This window comes from Chiloscyllium plagiosum, chromosome 16 (genome assembly GCF_004010195.1).
Source record: "Chiloscyllium plagiosum isolate BGI_BamShark_2017 chromosome 16, ASM401019v2, whole genome shotgun sequence".
In the NCBI taxonomy this organism is placed as follows: domain Eukaryota; kingdom Metazoa; phylum Chordata; class Chondrichthyes; order Orectolobiformes; family Hemiscylliidae; genus Chiloscyllium; species Chiloscyllium plagiosum.
This window is the reverse complement of record NC_057725.1, coordinates 40,054,497-40,078,746: the sequence shown is the minus strand read 5'-3', so window position 1 is coordinate 40,078,746 and position 24,250 is coordinate 40,054,497. Positions and strand designations below refer to the sequence as shown.

At 41.4% G+C, this 24,250-nt stretch overlaps 1 protein-coding gene across 1 annotated transcript in view; it reads right to left on the bottom strand.

Annotated features, from left to right (window-relative positions):
* swap70b (switching B cell complex subunit SWAP70b) overlaps window positions 1-24,250 on the bottom strand; it is a 135,011-nt gene that overhangs the window by 56,389 nt on the left and 54,372 nt on the right. Inside the window, exon 5 of the mRNA XM_043705901.1 lies at window positions 3,068-3,214. Within this exon, the coding sequence (XP_043561836.1) occupies window positions 3,068-3,214 (147 nt within the window). The remainder of the gene's footprint in view (window positions 1-3,067; window positions 3,215-24,250) is intronic.

Here is a 24,250-nt window from a genome sequence, read left to right as displayed (position 1 = left end):
ATAACAGAGAGTTATGTACGATTGAGGAGGCTGTCTTGAGGATGAGATTTTAAAATGATGTCCTGCTAGTTCTCTCAGGTGCACAAGATAGATTTTGATATCAATATTCAATGCAAAGGGGAGTGCTCTCAAAGTCCAGTCAATGTTTCTCCCTGAAATCAATATCCTTCAATTAGCTGGTTACCTCATTGTTGCTTGTGTACCCTTGTGTTACATTCGCTGTTGCATTTCCCTACATTACAACAGTGACTCCACCTCAAAAGTTGGTTCCTGGCTGGGAAGTGCCTGAGGTCATAACCATGAAAGCTGTGAAAATGTTTTTCCACAATGTGCAATAGCTCATGACTGAAAAACTGAAAGCTATTGAAGCAATCATATTGCAGTGCTGAGAGATCATTCAAGTTCAAGGTTAATTATTTCATAATGAGAAACAAAGGGAGAAAACAACAATTTAACTTGGAGAATGATTTCAAATGGATCCTTGGATTTCTCTCAACTCATTTCGAACATCATAGGGAAAGATCCCTCATTCAAATATTTCTTCATTTGATAAAATCACAAATAAGAGGAGTACGCCATTCAGTCTATCATTCCTGTTCCATCATTCAGTAAGATCATGGCTGATCTGATTGCAGCTTTAATGCCATATTCTGTCTCCTTATTATCCTCAACTCCCCAGTCAATCAAAATAGTGTTTAATTCAACCTTGGATATAAATACACAATTGCCCAGCCTCCACTGTTCAGTGAAAGGGAACTCCAAATGTAATGACACGTTGAGTAGCAATTCTTCCTAATTTAGAGATACTTGTCTTAAAACTGTGCTTTCTAGTTCTAGATTCCAATATGAGAGGAAATATCAAGATCTCAGAAGATTGTGTTTATGTTTCAATAAGATCACCTCCCATCCTCTGAAATCCAAATGACCATAGGTACAAAACTGCTCATCACACAACAAGCCCTTCAACCCAATCAGCCAGGTGATTGTTCTCTGTACAGTTTCCAAAGCACGCATACCCTTTCTTCAGTAAGGAGGCCAAAATTGTGCACAGTATAGCTGTTCCAAGACTTCTTTAGTTTTATACTTAATTTTGCCGAAGAATGAGCCAACAGATAAGTGGATTGTGATCCCACTGAAACTTTTCAATTGAAAGATCATTGGCACTATGCACCTCTTGTTTATTAGCAGTGTTGAAGAGATCAGAATCATCCCTCCTTCATTTGTTTACAAAACATTAACAGGATTTGGACCAATATAAAGCTGTTGAGTTGGGCAGCCATCACCACAGTTGTTACACTTGGTTTGTCAGAAAGAAATTTAAATGATATGGAGCAAATGGTGAACAGAACTAACTATATCCCTTCAACATGTTTACTTCCAGCTGCAAACCTAAAGACAAGGGAAAGGAATTTGAAAGCAGCATGGAAGAGGGTAGGAAAGAATCTTTTCCCACAATGTGCCTCAAACATTTGTGGTTGAAAGGGTTGTATTCAAATTCAATTTTAATCCTGAACCCCATTTAAATTATATTATACAATACTCAATATGAAAGTTCAGCTTGTAACATGTTTTAAGAAACAGCTATTCATGTCCAGGTATCTGGGAGATGGGTATGTCTGCTTCTCACTGTAGAAGCAGTGTGTTCTCGACAGGAGCTCAGGGAAGCAGAGCAGACACCAAGCAGAGGCCAAGATAGAGCATGCGAAAACAGGAACACAGCATGCCTCTGCTTCATACTCACGTGCTCACTTTGGTTCATCTAGCCTGAACAGTTGCCCCACATGGGTGGCACGGTGATTCAGTGGTTAGCACTACTGCTTCACAGTGCCAGGGACCCAGGTTCAATTCCAGCCTCGGGCGACTGCACATTCTCTCAGTGTCTGCGTGGGTTTCCTCCACATGCTCTGGTTTCCTCCCACATCCAGAGATGTGTAGGTTAGGTGAATTGGCCATGCTAAATTACCCATAGTGTTCAGGGATGTGTAGGTTAGGTGCATTAGTCAGGGGCAAATATAGGATAATAGGGCAGGGAAATGGGTGTATGTGGGTTACTCCAAAGAGTCGGGGTGGACTTGTTGGGCCAAAGGGCCTGTTTCCACACTATAGGGATTCTATTCTTTGATTCTAACATTCCCCCACCTAAAAGGCCAGCCCAGTATTATGGTCCCCCTGGACACTCAGGGATCAACGAATCTTAACTTGAGGACCATTGCTCCAGGACACAGTGGGTATGTTTGTGTAGAGTTCAGAGAGTTAGTTCTGATGGTTGGGTGGTGTGTTTGCAATGGAATGTGATGCCAACAGTGGGGCTAAATTCCCACATGGGAACTGAGGTTACCATGAAGGACGCTGCTTGTCAACCTCTCCCTTCATCTGAGGCATGGTAACTCTCAGATTAAAGCACCACCGGTCATCATGCTCTAAGGAGAGAGCAGCCCTATGGCCCAGTTGGACAATGACAACTTTGTTTCTTGGCTACTAATTCAGAAATCTGGTTTGATACTTCAGATATGAATGAGAGTTCAAATCCCACCTTGCCTGTTTATGAATTCAGAATCAGTTCAAAACAAAAAAGAAAATTCAGGAAATTAATTTTAAAACTAATACAAGAAATTGTTTGATTGTTGTAAAAATACTGCAACTTCACTAATGTGACAGAAGTTTGCTGACCTTACCCTGTCTGGCCCATGTGACCTCAGGCTAGTATTGCAACTTCTGGTTGGAAGCAACCTTGGTGGTTTGCAGCGTAGCACACATATGTTACTGCACTTGATTTCCCATTTTCTAATCTTATCAACTAGTAAGCTCATTTAACATTTAGTTTTTGTAATAGTTAGGATATCTCATGTCTTAAACATTTAATCTATTGCATTTATTGTTGTGCAACACTGAATTTGATAAATATAGCAGACATTAAACATATTGGCAACAGAATAACAAAACTCAGCGCTAACCACTTGGGGGTTTTACAGTGCTAGCACTTTCAAACAAAATGCAAACTTAGCTCTATTTCTGCTCCTTGGCTTCTTTTAGTCACAAGCAGTTTATGATATTTAGGTCCATTTACCTCCACGTAGCATCTGGAGCTCAATAAAATATCTCCTTTCTTCTCTTTAAGATCTTCACCAACATAATACGAAATTATATCAGGTTTCAGTAAAAACCAACGCTCATTCCAGTTCTTCCTTTTGTGTCCTTTTTTCCACAGGTAACCCTAATTAAAAGATAACAATTCACCGTGAATTTGAACAAATAAGACTGTTAGCTACAATTAACACTAATGGGATTGAAGGCAAATCACTGAGCTCGTATTCCAGTGAAAGACCGAATATTGGAAGGAAGTGACAAACTATCAAAGGCTTTATTGTGGGGCTAAGATAACACATTTGCTGATGACGTAAAAGATTGGTGTATATAAAACTAAGAAACATTGATAGATTAGTTGAGTGCTCAAAACTGCAACAGATGGACGAATATTTTTTTAAAAAACAAAAGAGGTCGGTCATGTTTGACCGAACATGTGTAAATCTGAACACTTCTTGAATGCTGAAAAGCTAGGAACAATGGACATTCAAAAAGTTTTAGGTTTGTATAAATAGTTGGATATTGAGAGGGACAGAGAAAGTGAGACACCTTGAAGATCATAGGTTCTTGAAGGGTGCAGGAGGGGTATGGTGGTAAAGAACACATATTGAACACATAAGAATGCACATAAACTAATACAAAATCAATCCTATTAAAAATAAAATGTGGACACTAGCTCAATTAACAACATTAAATCTTACACTGTTAAATTCTTCATGTAAAGGTATATAGAACAAAGACAGGCAAATAGAGTTAAATCACTGTTCAACTATGATCACTGAATGATAGAACAGTTTTGAGGGGCTGAATGTCTTCTTTCAGCACCCATGTTCCAAGAACTATTAATCATGTAGATTGAACAAAAAGTACCACAAGCAGCTCCAGACAAGGGGCACCAGAAATTCAAGAATTATTCTCCCGAAATATAAGTACAACTGGAAAAGTCAGTGAAGAAGAACAGGATAACTTTATTAAGTTTTTAGATGCATAGAAGAGTTACGGCACAGAAAAAAGCCGTATAGCCCATTGTTTCCGCACAATCAGAGAAAGAAAAACTTTAAAGCAAACCATCTCTCCACTCCAATCCCAGCTTCAAGTAGCTATCCGCAGTCTTGCAAGTTACAGTGACTTAGGTGCAGATCCAGGTACCTTTTATATAGATTGAGGGTTTCTGTCTCAATCATCAAAATAAGCAGCCATTTCTAGGCAGCCAGAATCTTTTGGGTGAAAAGTTTCCCTATGCTCCTTCTAATTCTTTTCCCAATCACCTTAAGTCTGTGCCCCCCAGTAAATTAACTTCTTTAGGGGAAACAGGTCTTTCCTATCCATTCTATTTACGCCTTTCAAAGATTTGTATGTATATTAAAGCATTCCCCAGCTCTCTCTACTCTAAGAAAACAACCCGAGCTACAATTTTGAAGGCCTGGCAATATTTTGGTAAAATATCCTCTGTGCTCTCTCTAGAACAATTTAGTCTTCCATATAATGCAGTGACCAGAACTATACACAATTTCCAGCTGCAGTCTAATCAGCATTTTATACAGTACCAGTGCTGCTTTTGTATTCTAAACCACATCCAATAACAAAAAGCATTTAATATGTGTTCTTTACCACTATGCCTGTCCGACACCCTTCAAGAATCTGTGGACATGCTTTCCAAGGTGTCTCACATTCTCTACCCTTCTCAACCTGCTCCAGTTTATGTAATGCATTTCCCAGCTTTGTTTGTTCTACACTCCAAGTACATTACCTCACACTTCTCTGGACTGAATTCCATTTGCCTCTTTCCACCTACTCAACCAAATCATTGGTATCATTTTGGAATCAACATCTACTCTTCACTGTCGACAGTCAATTTCTGTGTCAGCTGCAAATTTCCCGGCCAGGTCTCCCACAGATAAGCCCAAATAATTAAAATGTAAAAAGTGCAAAGCATCCAACACTGAACCCTATGGTACACCACTGGAAACAGCTTCCCATTGCAAAGACATTCATCCTTAACATTACCCTTCTCTTCTGGTCATTGAACCAGTATTGGATTTAATTCACCACATAATGGCTTTTTACTTTTTTGACTTGTCTACCTTGTGGGATCTTATCAAGTGCCTTATTAAACAACAACCACATAAACACATTCACTGCATTATCCCCAGCAGTCTGAAATGTGCTTTCCAACACAAAGATCCACCATTGATGCTGTAATTGTCAAAATCAGTAGAGTATTGTCGCACAAGGTAACAGATTGAGACTGCAAACCTGAGACTTTTCAAATATATACCCCTCCTCCCAACATTTTAAGCAATAATTTTCCACATTGACCATTATCTTGATGGCATCCACTGTTCTTCCGAGAATAGACCAATTCTAGAATATAATTAGTAGAATTGCAAACCTGAGGTTTGAATAAACACTTCAGAGACATGAACTCAAATGCCACTATGATACATAGTTAACATGTATTCAATGAGTTCATAAACCTGGAATGTAATGTTTGTCTCACGAATAATTACCACAAATCTGCCAGATTATTGTTAAAACTGACCTAATGCATCACTGACCCTCAGGGAAGGAAATCTGCTATCCTTATATGTTCTGGCCTACTTATGACTTCAGAACCATAGCAATGGCCTACAGGTCAGTCAGAGTTACATCATATCATTATAGAAAGGTCAAAAAATAAAACTGCTGGTCCAATCAAGTTTCAGATCAAGTTTCACACCCAAAATGATGATAAAGGGAGATTCAGCAATGATAAGCTATGGAAAGACAGCGGAGATTCTCTCTTATTGGAAACATCATTGCCTGGTACTTGTGTTACACTAACATATCTTGTCACTCATTAGCCTGAATCGGAATGTTGTCCACAAGCAGCAAGACCTAAACATACCTGCTTCAGTATTTGTGGAGTCACAAATGGTACTGATACTTTTCAATCATCATCATACTTCTACACTTGTGACCTTATATGATGAAGAGATGGTAATTGGTGAAGCAACTAAAGTTGGCTGAGCTTAGCACATTAACCCGAGGGACACATGCAGTTATTTACTGGGTTAAAGATGTTTGGCTTCCAATGACCAGAATCATTTTTCTTTTGCACAAGCAATGACTCTAACCAATGAAGATATTTCCCTCAATCCCTCATTCTGCCTCCTACAGCAAACTCGTAGGTTGTAGCAGGTTTCGCTCCCTAACTGGATACTCAATTTCTTGTACTCCATTAGTTATTTCACCAATACTAACAGTATTCTGAAGGACAAGGTACTTCTGAGACATTCTGAAGCTGAACTGGAATTTGGAATCCAAAATGACCATTAATACTTATTCTCTGCTTCAACTTGATTTTAACAGCCAATCTCACCTGTACAAACTATGTACAGCCACACGGAGAGGGATCTATAAAATGGCTAATTGGAATTTCATGCACACAACAATGTGTACACTTTACAAATTAATTCATAAATAAGAATCAGTATGTGGCAAAATGAATTGCTACTTACAGCTAAGGAATTCAGCTAACTTCTAAAAAAAATTGATCATGCAATTTGTATCCATGGTAATACTTAGTAAATATTGTCAGAAGGTCACAGTTAACAGGGTAAAAAAAAGACAATCACCCAGCTAGTTCTGTGCATTAAAGTATCAGGCAACTGATATGTTACATTTCCACATTGGGCACAACTGAAAAAAATCAAGTGCAATTTGTGCTAGATTACAAATCACTTGCTGTTGTAATAGATTTGAATAATCAATAAAGTAAACTTCTCCAACCATTGGAAATAGGGAGAACAATACAATAAATTGTGAGCACTGCTGAAAAGCATACATGCCTTCAAAATTGGTAATTGTGTCCACAATTCGTTTACTTTAGCGATGGAAACGAGTAGGTATAAGGCGGGGCAAGAGTTGTTGCTGGGGGAAAGGCAATTATGTTGCGATTAGACAAGATTTAGGATGCACAGGTTGGGGAAGGAAACTGCAGGGGATGGGCACAATTGAAATGTGGAGTTTATTCAAGGTACAGCTACTGTATGTCCTTGATATGTATGTACTTGTCAGGCAGGGAGGAAGTGGTCAAGCGTGGGAGCCATAGTTAACAAAAGAAGTTGAATCTCTTGTCAAGAGGAGAAAGTCATCTTATGCTAGGATGAGACACGAAGGCTCAGTTAGGGCATTTGAGAGTTATACGTTAGCCAGGGAAGACTTATAGAGAGAGTGAAGGTGATCCAGGAGGGGACATGAGAAGTCTTTGGCAGATAGGATCAAGGAAAACCTCTAAAGCTTTCAATAGGTATATCAGTAATAAAAGAACGACTAAAGAAAGATTAGGGCCAAACAAGGGTAGTAGTGGGAAGTTGTGTGTGGAGCCCAATGAGATAGGGGAAGCGTTAGATGAATATTTTTCGTCAGTATTCACACTGGAAAAAGACTGCTGTCGAGAAGAATACTGAGATACAGGCTACTAGACTAGACGGGATTAAGGTTCACATGGAAGAGGTGTTAGCAATTCTGGAAAATGTGAAAATAGGTAAGTCCCCTGGACTGGATGGGATGTATCCTAGGATTCTCTGGGAAGCCAGGGAGGAGATTACACAGCCTTTGGCTTTGATTTTTATGTCATCGTTGTCTACAGGAATAGTGCCAGAAGACTGGAAGATAGCAAATGTTGTCCACTTGTTCAAAAATGGGAGTAGAGACAACCCTAGTAATTATAGACCAATGAACCTTACTTTGGTTGTGGGTAAAGTATTGGAAAATGTTATGTTATAAGAGATAGGATTTATAATCATCTAGAAAGGAATATGTTGATTAGGGATACTCAACATGGTTTTGTGAAGGGTAGATCGTGCCTCACAAACCTTAGAGTTCTTTGAGATGATGACCAAATAGGTGGATGAGGGTAAAGCAGTTGATATGGTGTATATGGATTTCAGCAAGACGTGTCACAGAAAGCTATTGCACAAAATATGGAGGCATGGGATTGAGGGTAATTTAGTGGTGTGGAACAGAAATTGGCTAGCTGTAAGAAGACAGAGGGTGGCGGTTGATGGGGAATATTCATCCTAAAGTTCAGTTACTAGTGGTGTACCGCAAGGATCTGTTTTTGGTCCATTACTGTTTGTCATTTTTAAAAATGACCTGGATGAGGGCATAGAAGGATGGGTTAGTAAATTTGTGGATGACACTAAGGTCGGTGGAGTTGTGGATGGTGCCAAAGGAAGTTGCAGATTACAGAGAGTCATAGATAAGCTGCAAAGCTGGGCAGAGAGATGGCAAATGGAGTTTAATGTGGAAAAGTGTGAGGTGATTCACTTTGGAAGGAGCAACAGGAATAAAGAGTACTGGGCTAATAGATTCTTGGCAGTGTAGATGAGCAGAGAGATCTCGGTGTCCAGGTACATAGATCCTTCAAAGTTGCCAACCTGGTTGATAGGGTTGTTAAGAAGGTATACAGTGTGTTAGCTTTTATTGGGAGAGGGATTGAGTTTTGGAGCCACGAGGTCATGTTGCAGCTGTATAAAACTCTTGTGTTGCCGCACCTGGAGTATTGCGTACAGTTCTGGCCACCGCATTACAGGAAGGATGTGGATGCTTTGGAAAGGGTTCAGAGGAGGTTTACAAGGATGTTGGCTCGTATGGAGCGAAGATCTTATGAGGAAAGGCTGAGGGTCTTGAGGCTGTTTTCATTAGAGAGAAGAAGGTTGATAGATGATTTAATGAGACATATAAGATAATCAGAGGGTTAGTTAGATTCTCTAACTATCTAACTAACCCTCTGATTATCTTATATGTCTCATTAAGCCATCTATCAACTTTCTTCTCTCTAATGAAAACAGCCTCAAGACCCTCAGCCTTTCCTCATAAGATCTTCCCTCCATATAAGCCAACATCCTAGTAAAGTTAGGTAGGGTAGACAGTAAGAGTCTTTTTCCTCGGATGGGGAGGGCTAGCACAAGGGATCATGACGTTAAATTGAGGGGCGATAGATATAGGACAAATGTCAGAGGTAGTTTCTTTACTCAGTGTAATAGGGACGTGGAATGCACTGCCTGCAACAATAATGGACTCACCAATTTTAAGGGCATTTAAATGGCAATTGGATAAACATATGAATGAAAATGGAATAGTGTAGGGTAGATAGGCTTCAGATTATTTTACAGGTTGGCGCAACATAGAGGGCTGCAGGACCTGCAGTGTGCTGTAATGTTCTATGTTCTATTACCCATTGTTATCAATTGTTTCTTATAAAGTCATATGCAAGGAAACACTCTTCAGCCCAACTTGTCCACACCGACCATGTTCCCAAACTAAACTAGTCCCACCGTGTTTGGTCCTTATATCTCCAAACCTTTCCTATTCATGTACATGTCCAAATATCTTTTAAATGTTGTAACACTACCTGAATCCACTACTTCCTCTCAGTTTAATCCACACACTAACTACGCTGTGTAAAAAAGTTACCCCTCATGTCCCTTTTTATTCATTCTCCTTTCACTTTAAAAATACGTCCCTCAGTTTTGACCTCCCACACCTTAGAGGAAAGACCTTTGCTGTTCACCTCATCTATGCTCCTAATGATTTTATAAACCTCTATAAGGTCAACCCTTAACCTCCTGTACTCCAGTGAAAAAAGTTCCAGCATATCCAGACTCTTCCCATAACTTAAAACCTCCAGTCCTGGCAACATACTGGTAAACCTTTTTAGAACCTTTTCCATTTAAAAATATCTTTCCTCTAACAGGGTGACCTCAACTGTGCACAGTACTCACCCAATGTTCTGTACAATCTCAACATGACATCCTAATTCTTATACTCAAAAGGTCTGTTTACCGTGATGTAAATTTCAAAGAATTATACACCTGAACCCCAAGGTCTCACTGTTCTACAACACTACTCAGGGCCCTACTATTTATTGTATAAGTCCTGCCTTTGTTTGTTTTACTAAGATACAATTTCCTTCCTAACTTCGCGATATACTCGATCAGGTCCCAGAGATTTATTTCAGCACTTTATCTTCTCTAACATCTATATTGATTTCCCAGAGTTCTCTAACCTCCATTTCTTTGGTGATAAAGGATATTCTATTCTATACCATAAAAACTGACACGGAATATGTATTTAATATCCTCTTCCATTTCCTGAGGTTCAACACAAAGACGACCTCATTGAGGGCTCTACACTCTCTCTAGTTGCTCTTTGCTCAATATATTTGTAGAATCTCTTTGCATTATCCTTAACCTTATCTGCCAATGCCGTCTCATATCTCCTCTTTGGCTTCCTAATTTCCCTCTTAAAAATGCCCCTACACTTGAATATTCATCAAGAGATTCAGTTGAACCTAGTTTTCTATATCTATGATTTTTTTTTCTTGAACCTCAATATCTTTATTCATTCATTGTTCCCTAGTCTTACCAGCTTTACTTTTCACCAACAGGAACATAATGTCTCTGAACTCTTGTTATCACACTTTTGAAAGCTTTCAGTTGTTGTCTCTTTACCTGTGAACAGTCTACTCCAATCAACTTTTGAAAATTGTCTCATACTATTAAAATTTGCCTTATTCTAATAAAGAACTATAATTTTTATGGAAGGCTTATACATTTCCATAACTATTTTAAAATTAGTAGAATTATGTGTTCCCTCCGAGTCAGAGAACACTTCAGCGGTCCGGGACATTCAACTTCGCACCTTCGGGTGACCATCCTCCAAGGCCGTCTTTGGGACAGGCAATGAAAAGTGGCTGAGCAGAGGCTGATAGCCAATTCGGTACCCATGGGGAAGGTCTCAACCGGGACCTTGGGTTTATGTCACCCTACAGGTGACCCCATTGCACCACACACACACAAAGTTTGTAGGGTGCATTTGTACTTGCAGAATTACATTTTACTTTGCTCAAAAACTACATGAATCCATGTAAGATTCTGTAAATCCATTTTTTAGATTAGAATCAGTCTGACCATTGTGGCACAGACAGCCCCACACAGGGAAACTAACACCTTCAATACATTATCTTGGCCGACATGACACCAATTGTTAAAGTTCACTTGAGGATGTAACTTTTTTAAAAACGTTTTGCAATTTACATATGAAAGAACTGAAACCAACACGGTCATTCGAAAACATCAGAGACTTAACAAATGATTTAGGTCTTTTTCAATATATGATTTCAGTTACATCACACTGTAAATGTTTCCTATAAATTGTGTTTTACAATCTTATTCTCCACAATTACCTGATGAAGGAGCAGCACTCCAAAAGATAGTGCTTCCAAATAAATCTGTTGGACTATAACCTGGAGTTATGTGATTTTTAACTTAGAATTTTGATCATTAGTCCCAAAATGTTCCCCTATTAACACTTCAGTCACTTATTCAGCCTTATTTTACAAGAGATCAAGTTTTATTCCTTCTCTCGTGGAATCATTTACATATTGTTAAAGAAAAGTTTCTTGAATACATTTAACAAATTCCTCGCCATCCAAACCTGAATACAATGTCAGTCTCAGTCTATGCCTGGTAAGTTAAAATCCCTTACTGTTGCAGCCCTATTTTTCTTACATCTATCTGAGATTTCTCTACATACCTCTCCGCAGTTTCCCTCTGACTATTGGGAGGCTTATAACGCAATCCCATCAAGATGATCGTCCCTTTTTTATTTCTAATTTCAACCCATATATTTTCACTGGACGATCCCTCAGAAATACCCTCTCTAATTACAGTAGTAATGCTTTCCTGAATCAAAAACACCACTCCCCCTCTTTTCTTGTCTCCCTTTCTAACCTTCTGATAGCATCCAAAACCCAAAACATTGAGTTGCCAGTCCTGTATTTACTTGCATTAAAATTATTAATTGATGTAATAATTAAAAAAAGGTAAGCAGTGCAATTTTAATCACAAAAAAAACATTAACAGATGTCCAGTCCTCGAAGATTATGTAGCCTGATTTTAAATTACTGAAAATGGTAAACATATGGAAATATTTACGAATTTCATTGGTAAACTCTATTCAGCTTTTTAGCAAATTAAATATTTTTAGTACCTTAAACATTTTAAAATGTGCAACTGATGACTTGGTATGGGAAACAAGCCCATATGAGGACACTAAGGATGTAGCCAGATTTGTGGGTGGTAACAGCTACAGAATCAAACCAATGGTGAAATGTATCATATTGAGAACAAAACTCAACTAATCATGTTAATATTAGGCTAATTCTGGAATTAATGCTGCTGCCAGTACAAAATTTATTAACAGAGTTTTAAGAGACACATTAATGAAGCTTTTACCCCAGAAATTAAGTTCATGCAACTGCCTCATTTTTATCACAATGCAAACTAACAACTGGGTACACAGTGGTTTCACCAACACAGAGAGGCAGAAAAAGAGTTCAGCTAGAACAAATATACTCCTTTACTCAATGAAAAAAAAATGTTTTGCATTTAATCTGCCAGGATTTCTCATGCGGATAAAATCATAAAATGCAACGTGTCTCAACAACTGTTGTAAAGGTCACACAATTCATCTCCACTCAGCTATGGAGGTAGTTTAGATAATTAGGAAGCAAAATGTATTAAGAGTAAATTTGGGGTAGCACAGTGGCTCTGTGGTAAGTACTGCTCCCTTAGTGTCAGGGACCTGGGCTCGGTTCCAGCCTCAGGCGACTGTCTGTGTGAAGTTTACACATTCTCCCAGTGTCTGCATGGATTTCCTCCGGGTGCTCTGGTTTTCTCACTCAGTCTAAAGATGTGCAGGTTAGGTGGATTGGATATGCTAAATTGCCCATAGTGCTGAGGGGTGTGCAGACTATTAAATTAGTCATGGGAAATGCGGATCAGGGTGGGCTGCTCTTCAGATGGTCAATGTGGACTTAATAGGCTGAATGTTGTGCTGGAAAAGCGCAGCAGGCCAGGCAGCATCCGAGGAGCAGGAGAAAGTTTCGGGCATAAGCCCTCCCTCAGGAATGAGGCTGATGTGCCAAGCGGGGGAGGGGAAATGAGGAAGCTGGAGAAATCTACATTCATCCTGTGTGGTTGGAGGGTTCCTAGGCGCTCTTCCTCCAGGCGTCGTGTGGCCAGAGTCTGGCGATGGAGGAGGCCAAGGACCTGCATTTCCTTGGCAGAGTTAAAGTGTTCAGCCACGGGGCGGTTGGGTTGGTTGGTGCGGGTGTCCCAGAGGTGTTCCCTGAAACATTCCGCAAGTAGGCAGCCTGTCTCCCCAATGTAGAGGAGGCCACATCGGGTGCAGCGGATACAGGAAATGATGTGTGTGGAGGTGCAGGTGAATTTGCAACGGATATGGAAGGATCCGCCTCACCTTCATCCCCCTACCGGATCAATGTGTTTGACACACGGCTAGACATTGAGCATTTCTTCCGCCGCCTTCGCCTCCGCACCTACTTCTTCAACCAGAATTCTCGCCCATCCTCTGATGACCCCTTCTCCCGCCTCCAACACACCCCATCCACCTGGACACCCAGTGCTGGCCTCTTACCCGCCCTCGATCTCCTCATATCCAACTGCCGCCGCGACATTGACCGCCTCAACCGGTCCACCCCTCTCACCCACTTCAACCTCTCACCCTCACAACGTGCAGCCCTCCACTCCAATCCCAACCTTACCATCAAACCGGCAGACAAGGGAGGTGCAGTGGTAGTTTGCCGCACCGATCGTTACACCGCTGAAGCCAGACACCAACTCGCGGACACCTCCTCCTACTGCCCCCTTGACCATGACTCCACCTCCCATCACCAAACCATCATCTCCCAGACCATCCATAACCTCATCACCTCAGGGGATCTCCCATCCACCGCCTCAAACCTCATAGTCCCACAACCCTGCACCGCCAGTTTCTATCTCCTGCCCAAAATCCACAACCCGACTGTCCCGGCCGACCCATTGTCTCAGCCTGCTCCTGCCCCACTGAACTCATCTCTGCATACCTCGACACTGTCCTGTCCCCCTTAGTCCAAGAACTCCCCGTCCACCTCCTCCATGATTTTCGCTTCCCTGGCCCCCAAAGCCTTATCTTCACGATGGACATCCAGTCCCTATACACTTCCATCCGCCATCACGAAGGTCTCCAAGCCCTCCGCTTCTTCCTCTCCCGCACCCAACCAGTACCCTTCCACTGACACCCTCCTTCAACTGACTGAACTGGTCCTCACTCTTAACAACTTCTCCTTCCAATCCTCCCACTTCCTCCAAACCAAAGGAGTTGCCAGGGGCACCCGCATGGATCCCAGCTATGCCTGCCCCTTCGTCGGACATGTGAAACAGTCCATCTTCCGCAGCTACACTGGCACCATCCCCCACCTTTTCCTCCGCTACATCGATGATTGCATTGGTGCTACCTCGTGCTCCCACGAGGAGGTTGAACAGTTCATCCACTTTACTAACACCTTCCACCCCGACCTCAAATTTACCTGGACCATCTCAGACTTCTCCCTCCCCTTCCTAGACCTCTCCATTTCTATCTTGGATGACCGACTCAACACAGACATTTACTACAAACCAACCGACTTACCTAGACTACACCTCCTCCTCCACCCTTCCCCCTGTAAAAACGCCATCCCATATTCCCAATTCCTTCGCCTCTGCTGCATCTGCTCCCAGGAGGACCAATTCCACTAACGAACAGCCAAATGGCCTCCTCCTTCAAAGACCGCAATTTCCCCTCCGACGTGGTCGACGATGCTCTCCACCGCATCTCCTCCACTTCCCGCACCTCCGCCCTTGAACCCCGCCCCTCCAATCGCCATCAGGAAAGAATCCCACTGGTCCTAACCTTCCACCCCACCAACATCCGGATACATCGTATCATCCTCCATCATTTCCGCCACCTCCAAATAGACCCCACCACCAGGGATATAGTTCCCTCCCCATCCCTATCAGCGTTCCGGAGAGACCACTCCCTCCGCGATTCCCTCGTCAGGTCCACACCCCCCACCAACCCAACCTCCACTCTAACACCTCTGGGACACCCGCAACAACCAACCCAACAGTGGCTGAATACTTTAACTCCACCTCCCACTCTGCCAAGGACATGCAGGTCCTTGGCCTCCTCCATTGCCAGACCTTGGCCACACGATGCCCGGAGGAAGAGCGCCTCATCTTCCGCCTAGGAACCCTCCAACCACACGGGATGAATGTAGATTTCTCCAGCTTCCTCATTTCCCTCCCCGCACCTTATCTCAGTCCCAACCCCCAAATTCAGCACCGCCCTCTTGACCTGCAATCTTCTTCCCGACCTCTCTACCCCTACCCCCTCTTCGGCCTATCACCGTCACCTCCTTCCACCTATCATATTCCCAGCGCCCCTCCCTCAAAATCCCCCCCCTACCTTTTATCTCAGCCCACTTGGCACACCAGCCTCATTCCTGAGGGAGGGCTTATGCCCAAAACGTCGATTCGCCTGCTCCTCGGATGCTGCCTGGTCTGCTGCGCTTTTCCAGCTCCACACTTTTCAACTCTGGTCTCCAGCATCTACAGTCCTCACTTTCTCCTCCTTAATGGCTGAGGGGCCTGCTTCCACACTGTTGGGTGTCTATGATTCCATGATTCTACACCAAGATCATGTCTAAAGCTGAGGCCATGCATTCAGATGCCACTCTTGTTTCCTTTCTCACCAATCTAAAACAAACTTCCCTCTAAATGTTAATTTTCATTATTTCCTGCCTTGTCCCCTCTAAATTATTTTTGACCTTGTGCTCACCCAACTTCCCTTCCTGGCCTCATGCTGAGTGATATTTGCAATGGTTCCCATCGCTCGGGTCACATGCCCAACCCTTCATAGACCACTGTAATTCCTCTTGGAAAACAAATTCTATTGTCACCAGCTGTCCAATGACGCAGCCAGAAACTGTGCCATGAGAATGCAGGAGAAAGATATGAAATTAGTTTCCACACATTTGCTGATGACACCCAGTTTGACCTTTCCTCCACCTGTCCCTACCCTTTCACTGGCCCTACTGTGAAGAGTGCTTAGCCATCAATTGACTTGAGCTGTGTTTTTCTCCAGTTAAACATTAGCCGGTCTGAAGTTATTTTTATTGCAAATTCCCAAATCTAGACTCAAGTCATCCGTGGTCACTGAGGCTCTTATCATAGAACGGATTCATGATTTCTCTCCTCACCTTCTTCCTTAAATCCATTTTGTTGGCCAAGCCTTCAGCCGCTTGCTCATTTATATCTATTTATGTTCATGTGAAATACTTAGGACATTTTCGCCATGAATGTGGCCATATAAATGCAAAACATTGCTATTATCATGAAAGCCTGGATTAAACGGGTGACATGAACAACAAGGCAAGAACAACTGTCTATCAACACTGACTGCTGAATCATGCGAATAAGGAGAAGTCCAAATAGAGAACTCCTTCTAGGAAAACTGGGACAGCCTTGAAGGGTCAGATGTCCCACACCTGCTCCTAATTTGTATGTTTGAAAACTAGATCAGAGTACAAAGCTGCCATTTTTCGAAGACATGACAAAAAATAAACTCTTAAGCATCTCTAAAACTTTAACTTGGTGCTCAACTGTTTCAGATGATAAACATTAAAAGAGTTGACACAGAAAGAGAATTCACCCCTGAGCAGGATTGAAAAGTGGTTAACACCAATATTTTGCAATGGTAGCACTGATCACAGTATCACTGTCAAGTTCAAAGAGCAGCACGGAACAGAGGGTGGCACAGTGGCATAGTAGTTAGCACTGCTAACTAACAGCACCGGGGACCCAGTAAGATCAGGTGACTGTATGTAGAGTTTGTATATTCTTCCCATGTCTACATTGGTTTCCACTGGGTGCTCCGATTTCCTCCCACAGTTCAAAGATATGCAGGTTAGGTGGATTTGCTATGCTAAATTGCCTATAGCATCCAGTGATTTGTAGACTAGACGTGGATTAGACACAGAAAATGCAGGGTTACAGGGAAAGAGTCCGGGGTTGAGTCTGGGTAGGATGCTCTTTGGAGGGTCGGTGTAGAGTCGATGGGCTGAATTTCCTGCTTCCACTCTGTAGGGATTCTATGATAAACAGCTCAAAATTACCATACTATGCAAGAAATGGTAATCTAGATAGACTTATTTATGAAGTTTTATTTTGGATGAAGCCAAGTCACTCCAGAAATGTTGTTACAAATTCATGGTCAGCTGCAGATACTTTCTCAGGTTCAGTGACATCAGTTACCCCTTACAGGTCACATGCCTCACAAATTCCAAACTTGATTCAGACTACCAAATATCCACTAACAATCCAAGGATGTAACAACTGGTATCACCAATGTAAATTGGATATTGTGTAAGTTGCACATATCTCAAGTGCACTTCTCCAATCTTTTTGAAGGAAAATCATTCTCGAAGATAAGAATGAAACAAGCTGTTTTATTTGTCAGGCAGCACAAACTTAGAGTGCAGTTATAAAAGCTCTTTCTTCATGTGTTAATCATTCATAACAAGATCTACAAACTTGTAAATGGATAGAGATGAATAGTTTATATCTAATCATCATTAAAAACATGACAACAACAACAGATAAATAATTATCCCAGAGTATACAGTATTTCAAACAAGTAATCTGGAGTGAAGGTAGACTCACCTTGATGTAAAATGGTGACATAAAGAAGAGCTCAGAAGACCCAGAAATAGAATTATATGGATGGAGATGAGGAATATGAAGGGCAAGGCTAAGGTGGTGGGGTTAGATTCTAGGCTCCTAACAGTAATTCACTGTTACGCTGAGTATTAAGAAATTATTGGACCTTGTAACAAAAGCATTCTAATAACTGTGGAGAACTTTAATCTTTGTACAGACTGTACCAATCAAGTTGAGAACAACAATCTGGGAAACGGGCTTGCAGTCTTGGAATAATAAGCTGTGGAACCAGAGATGATGGTGCCTTAGTTCTAGTATCATGCAATGAACAGGGCAATCTCATATTAACAGCTTGACTGGGAAAAAGTTATCAAAACATGCTCTTTTAATAACAGTCTCAGCAAGAAACATTTAGCAAGCTAGGAATGGTATTGAGTTAAATAAAAAAAGTTTAGGGGTTTACAAGATGATTAGGGGTTTAGATAGGGTCGACAGTGAGAATCTTTTTCCACGTATGGAGTCAGCTATTACAAGGGGGCATAGCTTTAAATTAAGGGGGGGTAGGTATAGGATAGATGTTAGGGGTAGGTTCTTTACTCAGCGAGTCGTGAGTTCATGGAATGCCCTGCCAGTAGCAGTGGTGGACTCTCCCTCATTATGGGCATTTAAGCGGGCATTGGATAGGCATATGGAGGATAGTGGGCTAGCGTAGGTTAGGTGGGCTTGGATCGGCGCAACATCGAGGGCCGAAGGGCCTGTACTGCGCTGTATTCTTCTATGTTCTATGTTTATTATGTTACAAAGAATGAGAATGAGGAGCATTTAAGAAACCAGCAATGCACAAGAAAATGTTAACAGTGAAAACAGAAGGAGACTAGACTAGCCAGGAAGATAAAAATAGGATCTAAACATTTTTAGAATTATATAAGGACAGTAGTTAAATTAAGAGGCAGGAACAGGAAACCTCATGGGAAATGAGAGAATGATAAAAACTGAGCAATTATTTTATGTTTGTCTTTACAGTAAAAAGACTGATTACATAGTCGAAATAGACAGTGATTTAGGGGCTAATAGGTGTGAGGAAATTAATTATTGCAATAATTCAGGATATCCAACTGGAATGGAACATCATTTATTGTTGGAAACCAAAATAGAGTGACCACTTGTGGCATGTACATGCTAGTCCCAGCCTGGGAGAGAAAGCTTTTTACATGTTTTCTAAATCAATGTCTTCAGATGTCATTATGCACCTCAGTAGCAGGTGGGACTTAAACCTGGGCCTTCTGGATCAGAGATAGGAACAATAACACTGCACCACATGAGGGCCTAAAGGGCTCAGGTGATGTGTTACAGCTGGGCAGGCCATTGCCTGTTACCAAGGGAACTCATACTCAACAATCTCCATGAGCAGACTAAGGAGTCATTCTCCATGAGTCTTGCTGTGATTATCACAGGTAATTAATTTCAGATAGAAAGTGAAAACAAAATTAACTGGAAGGGACTAAAAGTGAGGCTCTTGAAGCACAGTGGTAGAGTTTCTACCCCTGAATCAGGAGGCCCAGATAAAAATCCCATCTGGTCCAGAGGTGCATCTCTAACCAGGTTGATTAAGAAAATAGGTTAAGTAAAAAAAAAAGGACTAAAATTTGACAAATCCTCAGAGCCCGACAACCTACGTTTCAGGTTTTAAAGAGTTTGCTACAAAAATAGTGGATACTGTGGTAATGATTTTTCCAAATTCCCATGATTCCAGAACAGTCCCAACAGACTGAAATTACCAAATGCAGCAATGTAATTCAAGAACAGAGGGTAAGAGATGGTCAGTTATCCTCCTTGTACTTGGGAAAATGCTGGAATCTATTATTCATGAAGTCTTAACAATACACGTAGAAAATGATAGTACGATCAGACAAAGTCACCATGCTAGGGAATTAGTGCTTAACAAACTTATTAATTTTTTTTAGGGGATATGGTAGCATAGATAAAGGGGAACCGCCAGTATACTTGGATTTCCAAAAAGGGAATCAAAAAAGGTGTCATACAAAAGATTGGTACACAAGTGCACCAGGAGTTTTGGGGGGGGGGGGGGGGGGGGGGGGGGGGGGGGGGGGGGGGGGGGTGGGTGGGGGGGGTAAAACAGTTTCATGGATAGAGGAATATTTGAGTTTGCATACTATTAACAAGTAGAGTGCTACTGTTTCATCAATTTGAAATGTATGTGAATGGCTTGAAGCAACAGGGAGATGATAAAAATTTAGATTGGAATGTAACCTGGGATGAAGACACAAGGAGACTACAAAGTGATAATAGATAGGTTGTGCATGGCACTGCGGCAACAAAAGGGATATAATGTGGGGAAGAGTGAGATTCTTTACTTTGGTAAAGAAATAGAAAATCAGAATTTTTTCTGAAAAGTACAAAGCTTCTAAAAGTTGTTCAAAGAGATGTGGGTGCCTTCATACAAGGTACACAGGCATAGTGTTGGCAGTATTTGGGAAAGAATTTCAAGTATCATCTCAGGCCTTGATGGGCACAGAAGATGTGACTGGCTAAACTATTCAGATTATCAATCTGAATCCATCTTATACACCTGTGGTGGGCAGCAAGGGGAGGGAGTGTTTACTGGTCAGCCAAGATCTATGGTCCCTCCTCCACTGATACATAGCAGCATCATTGGTGAGTTGCAGCTTGTTGAAGGTATACAAAGATCCTCGGAGAACACCTTCCAAACCATAATGTCAACCACCCAAAAAACAAGGGCAGCAGATAGGTCTCCTCCAAGCCACTCACCATACTGATGTTAAACTAGATCAGCATTACTTCACTTTCTAACAGCATCAATGGAGTACCGACACCCCCATGTACTACAGTGGTTTAAGAAGCCAGCTCACCATAAATAATGGCCTCATAAAAATGCTCAAATTTAATTGGATAAAAAACACATGCAAATGCTTTTCATCCATAACACCATCTGACAGCAAGCCATTTTTCAGATACATGACCACCACAGACGGTCTTACCTCACCATCAACTCTCGTGACTCCTCCGTTGTCTAAATTATCTGATTTCTAGCCATTGAGTATTAGGTATTAGATAAGTAATGTACTCCAATAAATACTAGGAAGACAGATGCCAACTATTTTTGATCCCTAGCTTCTGACTCCATCAAATTTCCACAGCAAGTATCAGAGGCTACATCAGGCTGTTCACAACCTTGATGACAGATCCAGCCAAACATAAGCTAAGAATATGTATTTTCAACTGGCCCCTGCCTCAATTCAGCTACTGCTGTTATCATCACCAATACCTTTGTAACCTCCAGAATTGATTGTTCTAAAATACATCTGGTCAATCTCCCTTGAGATATTTTTCATAAACTTGAGTTCACCCAAAGCGCTATTGCCTATGTCCTAACTGGCATCAAATTCTATTCACTCATCTCCCATATGCTCCTGGCAAAGCCTTGCTTCGATGGCCAAGTTCATCCCTATTCCTGTCATCTCCTCTATGCCTACTACCCTCTGACATATCTGTCCTTTCATTTATTCTGGCCTCTTCAGTATCCCCAATTTTATTTGCTCCATCTGATACATCTGTGGTTTAGCAAGGTGGGGGGAGGGGGACTCCCTCTCAAACTCTCTCTCCAATTATACACTTCACCTTCCTCCTTTAACTCGCTTCTTGTTTGATATTTTTTTGACTAAATCACTGGCTATTACTCCAATATCTCCTAATGTTGCTTAATGCTGTTATTGTGCCTCTATAGTGAAGACCCTCAGGACATTTAATTACATTACAGGATGCTAAGTGCAGGTTGCGATTGTTCAATGTTGAATCCAATGTACTCAAGCAAAAGGTGAGATGCTATTCCTTGAATGGTGCAGGAAATAGAAAACAGAACGAAAAAGATGAGAGAGCTCAGGGTCACATTTGTGAACTAGACAGAGGTGTTCCATAAAACAGAAACACAATTTGTGCTTTCTTTCCCTAGCATTGGGAACAAAGAATTCAATTTACTAAACTAAACAAAGTTCAAGTAAAACACTTGCATCTGGAAGGCATGGTTAGAACTCTGAACAGTGGGAGGTAAATATATACGAAGGCAGGTGATTGTCTCTCCTGTATTTCTGAGAAATTGATGTGAGAAAGGCAGACAATATTGGGGGTGACTGAAGAGTAGATCAGAATGTGATGGAGGGAAAGGTACCTTTGAAATGTTGAAAGAGGAGTTGAAAGGTGCATTTGTTGGTGGAATCACACTGGAGTTTTGGATAGAAGGAAGATGGAAGATATACTAGAAGCACAGCTTCCAATCTTTTTGTCCATCTCCTTCTGCTTTTCACTACAGACCTCTTTGTCCCAGGGGCAATCCAAGTGCTTGCAGCTTTTTCCTTGGGCATAGACCTTAGCTGTCCTATTCAACACTATATTCCTGTTTGGTTGACTTTTTTCTTACATCGAATTACTTCTTCTTTGACTTCATTCACTTCCTCCAAAGAAAAGAGGTCATAGCTCTGTCTGCAGCTTTGTGGTCTGTGAGATACATTTTGTGCTCCACTCCTGTTCAGAATAGGACCTCCCCATCTTTTCCCAACAGACTGATGAATGAAACACAAATGAATTGGAATAAAAAAGTTCTCTAATTTCAGTTTGCAGCAGTCTTGGCTGAAGCTGGATGTGTAAAATAATTGGTGATGAGAAGGAAGGCAATTTTGAACCTTATTTAAATAAAAGAGGTTACCTCCTTCTCAGGGGTTCAGTTTAAAAGTTCCAGACCACAAGTGTTCAATTATAACCCTGAAGAAGTTACACAAAGCTGATAAAGTCGAAGCTCACTTGTATGACAGTTCCAGGAAAAGGCCATCAGATTCTCAAGATGGCGATCAAAGACAAGGCAAAATCAAACCTTACAGATGTAAAAGAGAAGGGAATTATCTCAAGTACGTTCATGATAAAGGAGTAGTTTTAGGAGGTATCAGATTGTATTTTCACCGTATTCTGGGAAGCTTATGTATGTGTATATGTAAATAGTTTGTTTATTCTAATTTGACTTATACTTCTTTTATAGATGCTGCTACACCTGCTGACTTTCTCCAGCACTTTCTATTTTTATTATAGTATCTGTTATGATCCTGCTGACCAGATTTCCCTAAATTAAACTGGTCCCAGTTGCCTGTGTTTGGCCCATATCCCTCTAAACCTTTCCTGTTCATGAACCTGTTCATATGTCTTTAAATGTTGTCACTGAACCTGGACCTGCATTTATCACTTCCCCTGGCAGTACATTCCATGTGCAAACCGCCCTGTTTCCCTCCTCACCTTAAAGTTTTGTGTCATAAAGTTCCGTTTTATTGTTAACCCTGAATTTGCAGCAGTGTGTTTGTGTTTCAGTGAAAGACTGTCTTGTTGAACCAAAAAGAAAATCTAAAAATCTACATTTGGGTTCTGGCTTGTCCAATATAACATCAGGTCAGATCATAACAGATACTATAATAAAAATAGAAAGTGTTGGAGAAACCCAGCAGGTGTGGCAGCATCTGTGAAAAGAGAAACAGGGCTAAAGTCTCAGATACAATACAACTCTTATTCAAAACCGCCTCTTGTTCCTAGATTGCTCTCCATTATTAGTACACCCTACCAGACCCCAAATTCAATTGTATTATTCCAATGCTTTCTAATTCAAGAATCGTTACCACCATCCCTAGAACTGCAAAGATATTGGTCATCTCATCGATCAATATGGCTATGTGACTTCCTACTATCAATAAAATATTGCCAAGTTCCCTGCTTTTTACTGAAGGTAAAGGATTTAACTGAGCAAAGAGGAGAAACAACAAACTACCGGTCCTACAAATGTAGCACCATTAGTTAAATCTTTCTCCAATGTACGTATTCACACAACCTAAACTGCAAGGTGGCAATTAACATGGAGAACGGCATAATAATTTTTTTTATGTTTCATATACACACACATACACACCCTACTCATGCCTGATCACAGACACATTTATTCTACTGCACCTGATCGGATCATTCTTTCCACATGACTGAGTTTCAACCTTGACTTCCACTTTAACAGCTGCTGCTGAACACAAAAAACAAAGTTACAAGAAGAAAAACAAAACTTTGGAACAGCTTCATGACAAATGTAAGAATCACCCACACTTAAAAGTTTAAAATCAGGTGTGGCACACAGCACCAAACACCAGCCAAACCGATTCTCAATACCCACCCTCAATCAGGTTTTGAACCTGACAGCCCGTAAACAATAGCGATGTTTAAGAGAGAATTAGATGGACACATGAACAGGCAGAGGTGAAAATATGTTGCTGGAAAAGCGCAGCAGGTCAGGCAGCATCCAGGGAACAGGAGAATCGACATTTCGGGCATAAGCCCTTCTTCAGGAATGAGGAACGTTTGTCCAGCAGGCTAAGATAAAAGGTAGGGAGGAGGGACTTGGGGGAGGGGCGTTGGAAATGCGATAGGTGGAAAGAGGTCAAGGTGAGGGTGATAGGTCAGACTGGGGTGGGGGTGGAGCGGTCAGGAAGAAGATTGCAGGTTAGGAAGGCGGTGCTGAA